Source organism: Hippopotamus amphibius, chromosome 9 (genome assembly GCF_030028045.1).
Source record: "Hippopotamus amphibius kiboko isolate mHipAmp2 chromosome 9, mHipAmp2.hap2, whole genome shotgun sequence".
Taxonomy (NCBI): Eukaryota; Metazoa; Chordata; class Mammalia; order Artiodactyla; family Hippopotamidae; genus Hippopotamus; species Hippopotamus amphibius.
In genome coordinates this window covers 26,356,083-26,369,329 of record NC_080194.1, presented here as the reverse complement: position 1 = coordinate 26,369,329, position 13,247 = coordinate 26,356,083, and the positions used below count along the sequence as shown (strand labels likewise).

The 13,247-nt window shown below is 43.5% G+C and overlaps 1 protein-coding gene across 2 annotated transcripts in view; it reads left to right on the top strand.

Annotated features, from left to right (window-relative positions):
- The window catches only part of LOC130860436 (serum amyloid A-4 protein-like), a 69,853-nt gene extending 60,566 nt beyond the window's left edge, over positions 1-9,287 (top strand). Inside the window, exon 3 of one of the 2 annotated variants that reach the window (XM_057748649.1) lies at positions 9,050-9,287. In XM_057748649.1, the coding sequence (XP_057604632.1) occupies positions 9,050-9,203 (154 nt within the window). In that variant the 3' untranslated portion in view covers positions 9,204-9,287. Of the gene's footprint in view, positions 1-9,040 lie in introns of both variants that reach the window. The other variant, XM_057748648.1, reaches the window with a different exon arrangement.
- Positions 9,288-13,247: the final 3,960 nt, after the last annotated feature.

The following is a 13,247-nucleotide window of genomic DNA, read 5'->3' as shown; positions in this document are numbered from 1 at the left end:
AAAAGAATGCTGGAGTAACAATAATCATATCAGACAAATTAGACTTTAAAGTAAGGACTATTACAAGAGACAAGGAAGGACACTACATAATGATCAAGGGATCCATCGAAGAAGAACATATCACAATTGTAAATATCTATGCCCCCAACATAGGAGCACCTGAATACATAAGGCAAATGCTAACAGCCATAAAAGGGGACATCGACAGTAACACAATGATAGTCGGAGACTTTAACACCCCACGTACATCAATGGACAGATCTTCCGAACCAAAAATAAATGACACACAAGCTTTAAATGACACATTAGAGCATGTCAACAATTGATATTTATAGGACATTCCATCCAAAAACGACAGAATACACTTTCTTCTCAAGTGCACACGGAACATTTTCCAGGATAGATCAGGTCTTGGGTCACAAATCAAACCTTGGTAAATTCAAGAAAATTGAAATCATATCAAGCATCTTCTCTGACCACAATGCCATGAGACTAGATATCAATTACAGGAAAAAAACTGTAACAAATACAACCATGTGGAGGCCTAACAATACACTATAAAACAATCAAGAAATCACTAAAGAAATCAAAGAGGAAATCAAAAAATATCTAGAAACAAACGACAATGAAAACACAACAACCCAAAACCTATGGGACACAGCAAAAGCAGTTCTAAGAGGGAAGTCTATAGCAATACAGTCCTACCTCAAGAAACAAGAAAAATATCGAATAAACAACCTAACCTTACACCTCAAACAATTAGAGAATGAAGAACAAAAAAACCCGAAAGTGAGCAGAAGGAAAAAAATCTTAAAGATCAGATCAGAAATAAATGAAAAAGAAGTGAAGGAAACAATAGCAAAGATCAATGAAACTAAAAGCTGGTTATTTGAAAAGATAAACAAAACTGATAAACTATTAGCCAGACTCATCAGGAAAAAAAGGGAGAAGATGCAAATCAACAGAATTAGAAATGAAAAAGGAGAAGAAAACGGACACTGTAGAAACATAAAAGATCATGAGAGATTACTGCAAGCAACTATATGCCAATACATTGGATAACCTGGAAGAAATGGATACATTCTTAGAAAAGTACAATCTTCCAAGACGGAACCAGGAAGAAATAGAAAATATGAACAAACCAATCACAAGCATGGAAATTGAGACTGTGATGAAAAATCTCCCAGCGAACAAAAGCCCAGGGCCAGATGGCCTCACAGGTGAAATCTATCAAACATTAGGAGAAGAGCTAATACCCATCCTTCTCAAACTCTTCCAAAATATAGCAGAAGGAGGAACACTCCCAAACTCATTCTACGAGGCCACCGTCACCCTGATACCAAAACCAGGCAAAGATGTCACAAAAAAAGAAAATTGCAGGCCAATATCACTGATGAATATAGTTGCAAAAATCCTCAACAAAATAGTAGCTAACAGAATACAACAGCGCATTAAAAAGATCATACAACATGGTCAAGTGGGGTTTCTCCCTGGAATGCAAGGATTCTTCAATATACGTGAATCAATCAATGTGATACATCATATTAACAAATTGAAGGATAAAAACCATACGATAATCACAATAGATGCAGAAAAAGCTTTTGACAAAATTCAACATCCATTTATGATAAAAGCTCTCCAGAAAATGGGCATAGAAGGAAATTACCTCAACATAATAAAAGCCATATATGAGAAACCAAAAGCCAACATCATTGTAAATGGTGAAAAACAAAGAATTCCCTCTAAGAACAGGAACAAGACAGGGGTGTCCACTCTCACCATTATTATTCAATATTATTTTGGAAGTTTCAGCCATAGCAATCAGAGAAGAAAATGAAATAAAAGGAATCCTAATTGGAAAAGAAGAAGTAAAATTGTCACTCTTTGCAGATGACATGATATTATACATAGAAAACCCTAAAGATGCTACCAGAAAACTGCTAGCACTAATTGATGAATTTAGTAAAGTAGCAGGATACAAAATTAATGCGCAGAAATCTCTTGCATTCCTCTACGCTAGCAATGAAAAAGCAGAAAGCGAAATTAAGGAAACTCTCCCATTTACCATTGCAACAAAAAGAATAAAATACCTAGGAATAAACCTGCCTAAGGAGGCAAAAGACCTGTATGCAGGAAACTATAAGACACTGATGAAAGACATCAAAGACGATACAAACGGATGAAGACACATACCATGTTTTTCGACTGGAAGAATCAACATTGTGAAAATGGCTGTACTACCCAAAGCAATTTACAGATTCAATGCAATCCCTATCAAATTACCAATGGCATTTTTTCACAGACCTAGAACAAGAAATCTTACGCTTTGTATGGAAACGCAAAAGACCCCGAATAGCCAAAGCAATCTTGAGAAGGAAAGATGGAGTTGGTGGAATTAGGCTTCCTGACTTCAAACTATACTACAAGGCCACAGTGATCAAGACAGTATGGTACTGGAACAAAAATAGAAAGATCAATGGAACGGAATAGAGAACTCAGAGGTAAGCCCAAGCACATATGGGCACCTTATCTTTGACAAAAGAGGCAAGAATATACATTGGAAAAATGAAAGCCTCTTCAATAAGTGTTGCTGGGAAAATTGGACAGCAACATGTAAAAGAATGAAATTAGAACACTTCCTAACACCATACACAAAAATAAACCCAAAATGGATTAAAGACCTAAATGTAGGGTCAGACACTATAAAACTCCTAGAGGAAAACACAGGCACAACACTCTATGACATACATCAAAGCAAGATCCTTTGTGACCCATCTCCTAGAATCATGGAAAGAAAACCAAGAATAAACAAATGGGACCTCATGAAACTTAAAAGCTTTTGCACAGTGAAAGAAACCATAAACAAGACAAGAAGGCAACCCTCAGAATGGTAGAAAATAGTTGCCAATGAAGCAATGGGCAAAGGATTAATCTCCAAAATATATAAGCAGCTCATGCAGCTTAATACCAAAAAAGCAAATAACCCAACCCACAAATGGGCAGAAGACCTAAATAGACATTTCTCCAAAGAAGACATGCAGATGGCCAACAAACACATGAAAAGATGCTCAAAATCACTGATCATTAGAGAAATGCAAGTCAAAGCCACAATGAGGTATCTCCTCACACCGGTCAGAATGGCCATCATCAAAATGTCTAGAAATAATAAATGTTGGAGAGGGTGTGGAAAAAAGGGAACTCTCCTGCACTGTTGGTGGGAATGTAAGCTGGTACAGCCACTATGGAAAACAGTTTGGAGGTTCCTTAAAAAACTAAAAATAGAACTACCATATGATCCAGTAATCCCACTACTGGGCATATACCCAGAGAAAACCATTATCCAAAAAGAAACATGTACCATAATGTTCATTGCAGCACTATTTACAATAGCCAGGCCATGGAAGCAACCTAAATGCCCATCAACAAATGAATGGATAAAGAAGATGTGGCATATATATACAATGGAATATTACTCAGGCATAAAAAACAATGAAATGGAGCTATATGTAATGAGGTGCATAGACCTAGAGTCTGTCATACAGAGTGAAGTAAGCCAGAAAGAGAAAAACAAATACTGTATGCTAACTCATACATACGGAATCTGAAAAAAAAAAAAAAAAAAGGTACCAATAAACCCAGTGACAAGACAAGAATAAGGATGCAGATGCAGAGAATGGACTGGAGGTCACGAGGTTTGGGGGGCAGGGGGCAAAGGGGAAGCTGGGAGGAAATGAGAGAGTAGCATAGATATATATACACTACCAACTGTAAAATAGATAGCTAGTGGGAAGTTGCTGTATAACAAAGGAGATCAATTCGATGATGGGTGATGCCTTAGAGGGCCAAGACAGGGAGAGCAGGAGGGAGTTGCGGGAGGGAGGGGATATGGGGATATATGTATAAATACAGCTGATTCACTTTGGTGTACCTCAAAAGCTGGTACAAGAGTGTGAAGCAATTATTTTCCAATAAAGAGCTTAAAAAAAAAAAGAATAGGGCATCCATATTTCATTCTTGGCCTTCTGGAGAATGTAACTAAAGTTTCTTCTTTACATATAATATTTGCTGTAGAGCAATGATTCTGAAACTTTTTGGTCTCAGGATCCCATTACACTCTTTAAATTACTGAGGACCTCAAAGAACTTTAATTTATGGAGACTCTATCAGGAATATTCACACTGGAAAGGAAAAAATGTTTAAGCATTTAAAAACACAACAATATATTGCACTGTTATGAAGTTTTATGAGGATCGAGTTAATTTAGGATAAACTTTGTGGAGTGTCTAATAAATGGTAAGAAAGAAAGAAAGAAAAAGAATGCTAAATCCATTATGTTAACATAAATTATATATTTTAATGAAAATAACTTTTTTCCAAAACAAAACAATTAATCACAACAATAGTAGCTTTACATTTTTGAAAAAATGTAAATATCTGGCTTAATAGAATGTAACTGGAGTCTCATGTTTAACCTTGCATTCAATCTGTTGTAGTACATTATTTGGGTCGAAGTATATGAAAAAAATTCAGTCACACAGATATGGAGGTGGAAAAGGGGAGAGCATTTTAAGATCATTCAGGCGATTCTTTGATTTGACAGCAAAAGTTGATAAGTGGTAGTTTTTTAAAAGTCAGTTGCAATGTAGAAATCTAAAACCATATTAATGAAGATTTAATATGCAGTACACTCATAAAAAAATGAGAATGGAAAAGGAAAAGAGTATCTTAGTGTTATTGTGAAAATAGGTTTGATTTCACAGACTCCCCTGAAAGGGTTGTTGTTGTTTTTTGTTGGTTTTTTTTTTTTTTTTTTTTTTTTTGATGTTGGTCAAAATTCCCTTTAATTGACAATAATTGAAGAAGGTGATTTCCTTAAGTATATCTTCCTCTGAAGAAAATATGTTAGCTTCTTATTACAACTAGCTTGAATATAGTTTTAATTTTAAGTACTCATACTGTTTCTAGATTGATTGATAAATACTTTCACTCACTAAAACAAACATCTGTGGAACACCTACTATATGCCAAGCATCAGTTTCCATTACGAAGAATACATACTTCTGGGGAGCTCAAGAAACACTTGGGGCTGAGTGGGAATAGGACAGGGAGCAAAATGTAACAAACTAGCATGATCATGTGTGTTTAAAAATTTGATAGGGTGATAGAATATTGCCTAATAAGGAAAAAACCTCTTTTCGGCAAAATGTACAAGAATCCTAATAGTCCTTTTATTCATTACTACTCAAAACAGCTTACATAGCTCTCTGATATTGTAGAATTTCTTTAAGGGATTGAGAGACTTATTTTCTTTATTAATTTCTACATAGAATTTATTTTTGTCCTGATTTTGTTTTCCTGTTTTGTTAGACTATTTTTTAAAATTAAATTTTATCTGCCTGCAGTTGAAAGCAGTGGTTCTCAAAGTGTGGTCTGCAGACCCCTAGGAATCCCCAAGATACATTCTGAGGGCCCATGAAAGGGTCTTAAGAGACCCTCAGGGTTCCCTAGAACACACTGTGAGAACTGGTGCTATAGATTATTGGTATTTGACTTTTAACAAGTCACAAAGCTTCTCTTATTAATTTAGTATACCTCTCTTCTTTTTTCTTTGTCATTAAATAGTATTGACCATTATGAAATGCATGGCTGAGAGGCTGACAGGCTTTCTGTGCCCTGGAGCTGAGAGCTCAGGACAGACACAGAGAGTGGTGGAAGCTGCTCAGGGGCCCACCAGATTCGGTGGGGTGCCCAGTCAGCTTTGAAGCTCAAGGGCTTTACACATGAGTTCAAAGGATTTAATTTCTGACACATTTGCTGTTGGGCCTAGCTGGGATTACCCTGGGGAAAGCAAGGTACAGGTTGGAGGAGAATCCTGTAACCACATCCCTTCCAGCAGCCTGGGGCCTCCTTCCTGGAGCCCTCTTCTCCACAGTCTAGGTGGCCCCAGCCTCAGCCCCTCCACCCTTGACAGTGACCACCAGACAGAGCAGACCTACCTATTTTCTCAGGGTTGCACAATGAGGAAAATGACCTGTGGATCAGGACAGCTAGTGGTGTGCAGTAAGTTATTCTTTGTAGTTTTGCAGGAGAAATGACCTGCAGGGACTCTCCCCCGGCACCAGTCCAGCTTTCTTCTCACCCCATAACCCAAGCAGGGATGGCTCAGTATAAATACAGCCACCTCTCCAGTATAAATAGCAGGCATGGACCAGCAGCTCTGCTCCACAGGGGATCAGGTGAGAACCTACTCCAAGGAGTGAGTTCTTTGAAAACACTGATAATTCTTCTCTCTTGTATTTGTCCTGTATGAGGTTCAGTGCTGGCAGACTGGTGCATGGGAAATGCTTTGTGATTACTTACAGGCTGCTTTAGCAAGACACAACTTGGTCCACCTGTCCTCTTCCTCCACCAAAGCTACTTGGTGGCCTCGTAGACAGCCCTGGGTTCAGGGCTGGTGGGTTCACAATTGAGGGCTTGTGGCTCCCGGTTAGGTCTTACTGCAGAATGTGATGAGAACAAGTGGAAATGAACAGCCAGGCTCTCCTTAGATACAAATGCCAAAGTGGGTATGTAAGGCTTGTCTGTGTCTCCCTGACGCTCTCCTCTCCTTTCAGCACAATGAAGCTTTTCACAGGCCTCCTTCTCTGCTCCTTGGTGCTCGGAGTCAGCAGCCAATGGTATTCCTTCTTTAGTCAGGTTTATGATGGTAAGGTTGGTGGAGGGGACAGAGCACCCATGGGCCTCTATGATTCACCCTGAAGACTCTTTAGGGTTGGAGCTGTTGTCCTGTGTGGTGCTGTCCTATGTGGAAGAATGCGCCAGATGTTTGGGGAGCTTTTTTTCAGGCAGATTGAAAAGCACAGGATTTATGTCAATCAGGTACCAGGGAGAGATCAATCATCATTCCCAGCTGACATGTAAGTGTGACCGGAAGACACAAAATAAGCCTTGAAATGGTACAGCATTTCCCTCAGACCTACTGCAGGAAGTAGCGTGAAAGCTATCCATCTGTTCCCCTTCTCTGCTTCTCTCCCTCCATCCTTTCTCCCTTCCTCCCTCCCTTCCTCTCTCTCTTCCTTCCTTCCATTTCCTTAGTGGGTGATTCAGAGACCGTCAGCTTAGCTCTTGCTGGCGCTTCCTATACTCAGTGACATTGTCCCTGGTTTAGTCTGTTTCCTACCCTTCTCTAGTCTTTTAACTGACAAAAAAATAAATGTGTGTGGGGGCAATCTAGCAACATATATCAAGCCTCCACTAGGAACTCGGCCTTTACACGCAATTCAGGGTGACCAACTCTCCAGCTTTGCCCGGGTCTGAGGAGTTCTCCAGGACACTTTCAGCGCTAACTAGGGCAGTTCCAGGAAAAGAAGGGGGCAGTTCTGGGCAGGCTGGGACTGTTACTCACCTGCTTACCTGCAGAATACCTCCATGAGGGAGGCGTCTTCCCCACCTGAAGGGGAGAAAACCGAGGCTTAGAGCAGCCAAGTCATTTACCCGGGGACTAAGTGCCAGTCAGCTGGTGGCAGGACCACGGTTTGAACCCAGCTGTGCATGAGGCCAAAGCTCTTGCAGGGAAGACTTGTCCCGGCACCACTTCCTAAAGCTGCGGGCTGACCAGTGCCAGCTGCATGTTGGATTCAGCTGGGGAGCAATGGAAACTATGGACGCCTGAGACCCACCGCAGAGAGTGAGAGGTAACGGGCCTGGGGTGTGAGGTCGCATGGGCCTTTCAGTGTCTCCCCAGCTGAGTGGAAAGTGCAGCCAGGCTGAGGAAAACACCCGCTGCTCTAGGGCTTGCTTCCTCAAGCAGCCCACACCATCAGTGCCGTCCACTAGCAAGTTCTCAGGATGTCATTCGTGCGCCTGAGGTAGGGGAATCAAGTCACAATTAGTGCATTCACGTGGCAGGAATACATTTCTTAGGTGTCAGGGCAGAGGTGCTGTGTGTCTGCCCCTTTCTCAGACTCTGTCTTCCGTGTCACCTCCTCACTCACCCAAGTCGCCTGGATCTTAGCACATGCAGCTTCCTCTATAACAGTGGTTCTGGACCAAGAGTGATTTCGTGTCCTGGAGACATTTGGCAATGTTTGGAAGCATTTTTGGTTGTTACTTTGGGGAGTAGGTTGCCCATTAGTGCGTAGAGGTCAAGTTTGCTACAATACCCAGGACAGCCCTGAACAACAAAATTTACCTGGCCCCAAATTTCACTGGTATGAGGTTGAGGAATCCTGTGCTATAATGATAGCTCCATTCTCTCCTGGCAACATATCACATGGAGCCCTAAGTGAGATGCAGCACACAGATAGCATCCCAGGAGCCAGACAAGCAGGCTGTAGCCTGCCCCCCAAGGACTCTCAATGAGTTACCAGGATCAGGCAACTGGGCCCAAGGAATGCTCTTCTCAACCTGTGGCAGTGATGGTGCTGTGACCACAGGATGAAACTGAGTCAGTGGAACATTTTTCATTCCGTGATTCTTCTCTAAGGTGTGTCACAGTTTTCAGTCCACCTGATAATCCTTTCTCCATGTGCTTTCCTTCCCGGGGCTACAGACATGGTGAAAACCTCTACTGAAGCAATAAAAGATGTATACAGAGATGCAAAAAAGTACATCCAAAACCGACAAGCTAGATCGATCAGGTACCAGGGGCCCTGGGGGTGCAGGGATGGGTGTGAGAGCTTGGCTAGCTTGGACAGCATGGAGGGGCCAAGCCCTGGAGGACTTTCCTGTCGGGCTGTGGCCCCTCCTCCTCTTATCCACCCTCCCCCTCTGTGCCCAGCGTGGGGTCTGAGTGGCTGAAGGGCAGAGCAAGGCTGGAGGGACACATGATTCCCAAGCCTCCCCCATGGGTGCTGTTCACCCAGCATAAGGGGACCCGCAGGGCTGAGGTGGGCTGAGCCCAGGCAGCCTCAGGCTTTTGGCCCCTCTTTCCTGGCTCCTCTCAGAGTCACTGATCCCCTGGAAAGAGGAGAGATGGGGAGGGTGAGGCTGCTGCTCCTCAGCCCTGGATGAACCGCCTACCTGCCCTCCTCCATCCCAGCGATGCCAGAGAGAATGCTCAGAGAGTCACAGACTTGTTCAAGCCTGGAAGCAGTGGCCACGGACGGGAGGACTCGAGGACCAACCGGGCTGCCGATGAATGGGGCCGGAGCGGCAAGGACCCCAATCACTTCAGACCCGCCGGCCTGCCCGACAAGTACTGAGCTGCCTCTCACTCTGCTCAGCAGACGGGGCTGTGAACCCCCACGGGCAGCGACACTGAGCTAGTGGTTCTCTGTCCACAGAAGGCAGCACATCTAATAAATGCTTAAGAGACTGTATGTTGAAAACTGTTTTGTTCTTTTGTATAGGGAAAGCCTGTTTGTCCCCAGGGGTGATGGCTGGACACCCACGTGAAGGCGAGTCTGTGCCTGGGTGTTGGGTGTCGTGAACACAATCTCATTGTCGTACAGGACAGAGCCCCTGCTCCACCCCTTCCAGACCTGCTTCCCTCTCCAGGCCGCTCTGCTTACACTGGAGCTATTTCTAGGTCCTTCTGTGCCCTGGCCTCCTCACTGCCTGGTAGTTGTGTCCTGTCCCCTTCTCGGCCCTGGGGTCTAGTCCCCTCAGTTTGTCCTCAGGGGGTCTGTGTGGGGGCAGGGACACAGCCTCGGGAGGACTGGATTGTGGAATCCTGTTTCAGCAACTGCCACCTGGATCTTCTGTTCATTTCTCAGCACCACCTCCAGACCCATTTCTGAACCAATTTCTGCCCGTACCATCCAGAAGCCCTTCCGATGCTCTTTCCCTCCACTCCATTGTCCTTGCCTCATTTCAAGCCTAAATGACGATGTAGAGCCAACTCATGTGTGAATGTTTCCTCGCAGCCTCTTAATTTAGCTCAATTGTGGAAACCATAGTGAAGACAGAGCAGCACAGACAAGACCACAGTTGTAAGTTAGGGTCCAGAAACCAGTTCGTGATTCGTACCGGGAAATTTTCATAGCAGGAGTTATTAACTGGTAACAGGATTCACTAGTAAGGGCTAAGGGATACAGAAAGCTGAGGTTTCGATCTCATTGGAAAGCCTGTAGCCCAGGGGAAGGCTGGTAGAGATGGCTGGGTGTCACAAGGCAAAGCTGACCAGCAAGAAGTCCCCCACTGAGGTGCCCACGCAACTTGGCCAAAAACCGCCCAGAGGTGCAGTTGAACTCACTGGGTGTGCAGCTGGGACTCCTGCACATGCACCGGCAAGCAGCCCACAGCGGGCAGGAGGCAGGAGGCCTCTGAGCTCCCTGGAAGAAGCCAGCTGTGGAAGGGGCAGTGCAATGGACTGAATGTGTCCCCCTCCTCAGTTCCTCTGTTGAAGCCCCAACTCCCAATGGAGCTGTTTGGATTAAGGAGGTAATAAGCACAGAAGCCTGGGCTGGAAGGATTAGTGTCCTTAAAATCTCAGAGCTACCAGAGACCTCGCCTTGTCTCTTTCCTCTTGAAAGGACACAGTGAGATGGTGTCCATCTGCAGGCCAGGAAGAGAGTTCCCACCAGGAGCCAAATTGGTTTGCACCTTGGTCCCGGACTTTCCAGCCTGCAGAAAGGTGAGGAATACATCTCTGTGGTTGAAGCCACCCAGTCTGTGGCATGTTATTATGGAGGTGGAGTGTTGCTGAGCACCTTGGGAACCCAGCTGAAGTGCCACAGCTATTGTCAGGAGACTTCAGTGGCCTGGGATTAACATCAAAACTCCTGGGGGGCAAAGGGGAGGCTGGGACGAAGTGAGAGAGCAGCACTGACATATACACACTACCAAATGTAAAATAGATAGCTAGTGGGAGGCTGCTGCATAACAGAGGGAGATCCACTCGATGATGCGTGATGCCCTAGAGGGGTGGGATAGGGAGGGGAGGAGGGAGGCTCACGAGGGAGGGATATATATGTAAGTACAGCTGATTCACTTTGTCCTACAGCAGAAACTGGCACCACAGCATAAAGCAAATATACTCCAATAAAGTGCTAAAAAAGAAAAAAAAAGACTCCTGGGGATAAGCACCCGTGGGTGTCCTGCACACGCAGGAGCTGCCTGGAAGGAAAGACAGAAGCCTGGAGGAGATGTCGGGACCTTCCGCTGGTCCCTCCAGAGCCCTCTACTGACAAACACTAACCTCATACCCAGGTGGCTCAGGAGCAATGTTGCCTCAAACTGGAAACAACCCCAATGTCCATCAAATAAAGAACAACAGATAAGCAAACAATCTGACCTATCCCTACAATGGACTTCTACTCAGCAGTAGAATAAACACGAATGTTTCTCAAATTATTATACTGAACCAAAGAGCCCTTACACGAGAGTGCATACTGCATGCTCACTTTATATGAAGTTCATAATCACACAAAACTAATGTTTAATAGTAGAATAGAAGAGTAGTTGCCTCTGGAGGTAGAGGGAATTGCCTGGGAAGGGGTGAGAGGGAATTTTTGAAATGTTCAAAATCTCTTGAAAACGTGGGTTACATAGGCATATTGACTTGCCAAACTCATTGCCATGTAAATTAAGATGTGTGAAATTTCAATGTATAGAGGTTATATCTTTCTCTTAGTCTGTTCACGCTCCTATAACAAAATCCAAGGGTGAGTGAAAATTATCCACACTCTGGCTGTAGAATTTATTTTAATTGAGTTTTAGAAAAGACAAATACATCATTGTTCAACATGATCTCTTCACTTTTCAATACACTTTGTCCATCTGTCAACAAGCTTTCGTATTCCCTCATTAAACAATGTTTTAGGCTGAACTGCAAGCCATGAATGCAGCATTGTCTTCACATCTTCATCAGAACTGAATCTTCGTCCTTTTAGGGCTGCTTTCAGGGGACCAAATAGGTGAAAGTCTGTTGGAACAAGATCAGGGCTATAGGGAGGATGCTTTAACACCTCAAAACAAAGTTTTTTCAGAGTGTCGACAGTGTGGGCAGACGTGTGCAAACATGCATGTTCACGCAAGATCACAACACCCTTGCATAGCATCCTCTGCATTTAATCCGAAGTTTATGCTTCAGCCGATCAATCAGCATCTCACTGTAGCGAGCACTGTTGATTGCTGAACATTTTTCCTGATAATGTTCCAATACTGGCCCTTGAGAATCCTAGAAAACAAAATCATTTCATGTGTACACTCAGGGTGTCATCAGCGACTGACATGGACAGGTGTGCGGCTCCTTTTTGATGGCTAACACCTGTGCAATCTTCTTTGAACTTCTCTATCCATTCATCCACACTTCTTCAAGACAAAACACTTTTTCCATACTGCGCCCAAAGTCTTTGACAAATAACGGTACCAGGAACACCCTCAGACCACAAAAAATGAATCACTGCACGCTGCTCTTCTTTCGTGCAAGTCACAAGTGGGGCATCCATGTTTGGTTGCACCGCATTTACAAATGAACTGATGTAACATGTTCACACCGGAACACCAGTGACTGGGAAGTCAGTAGCCTTGAATGGAAAGGGCTGATAACACAGTGCGGCCAACAGAAGTTTTATTATAATCGAAGTGCGGATAATTTTTGACTCACGTTCCTATCATTGATTGACTGCCTTATAAACAACAGGAATTTATTTCTCACAGTTCAAGAGGCTAGGAAGTCCAAGATCAAGGTGCTAAAAGATTGTGTCTGGTGAGAGTCCATTTCCTTGTTCATAGATGGCCTTCTTAACCCTGAGACCACACAGGGCAGAAAGGCAAGGGAGCTCTCTGGGGTCTCATTTATGATGGCATGAATGCCCCTTGCTAGTGCTCCACTCTCATGACCTAATCACCTCCCAAATGCTCCACCTTCATATACCATCATGTTAGGAATTATTGCTAAATGTATGATTTTTTACAGGGACAAACACATTCAGTCTATAGCAACCTTAATTTAAACATAATTAGAAAATGTATTCCAAATAAATATATCATCTTGTATCAAAATAATCTAAAAGATGAATGTGAAACTATATGAGTAACGTTTACATTGTGAAGCATTTAGGAATATACAGGTAAATCTTATGTGGCCCTGCCCTAAAAGGATACATCATCTAGATGTACCCAGTGGAGAACTGAGATGATGGAGGAGAAGAGACTCAGAGCAAAGCAGGGTGAAGGCACAGAGCAGGCATGGGGAGGCTTGTGCTGCGGGCTCTAAGAGGGCGTGGAAAGGAAACTGCATGAAGAACTCTTTCGCGAAAGTACACTTTGTAGTTACGTTTTCTGATGAAATTGGTAAAATA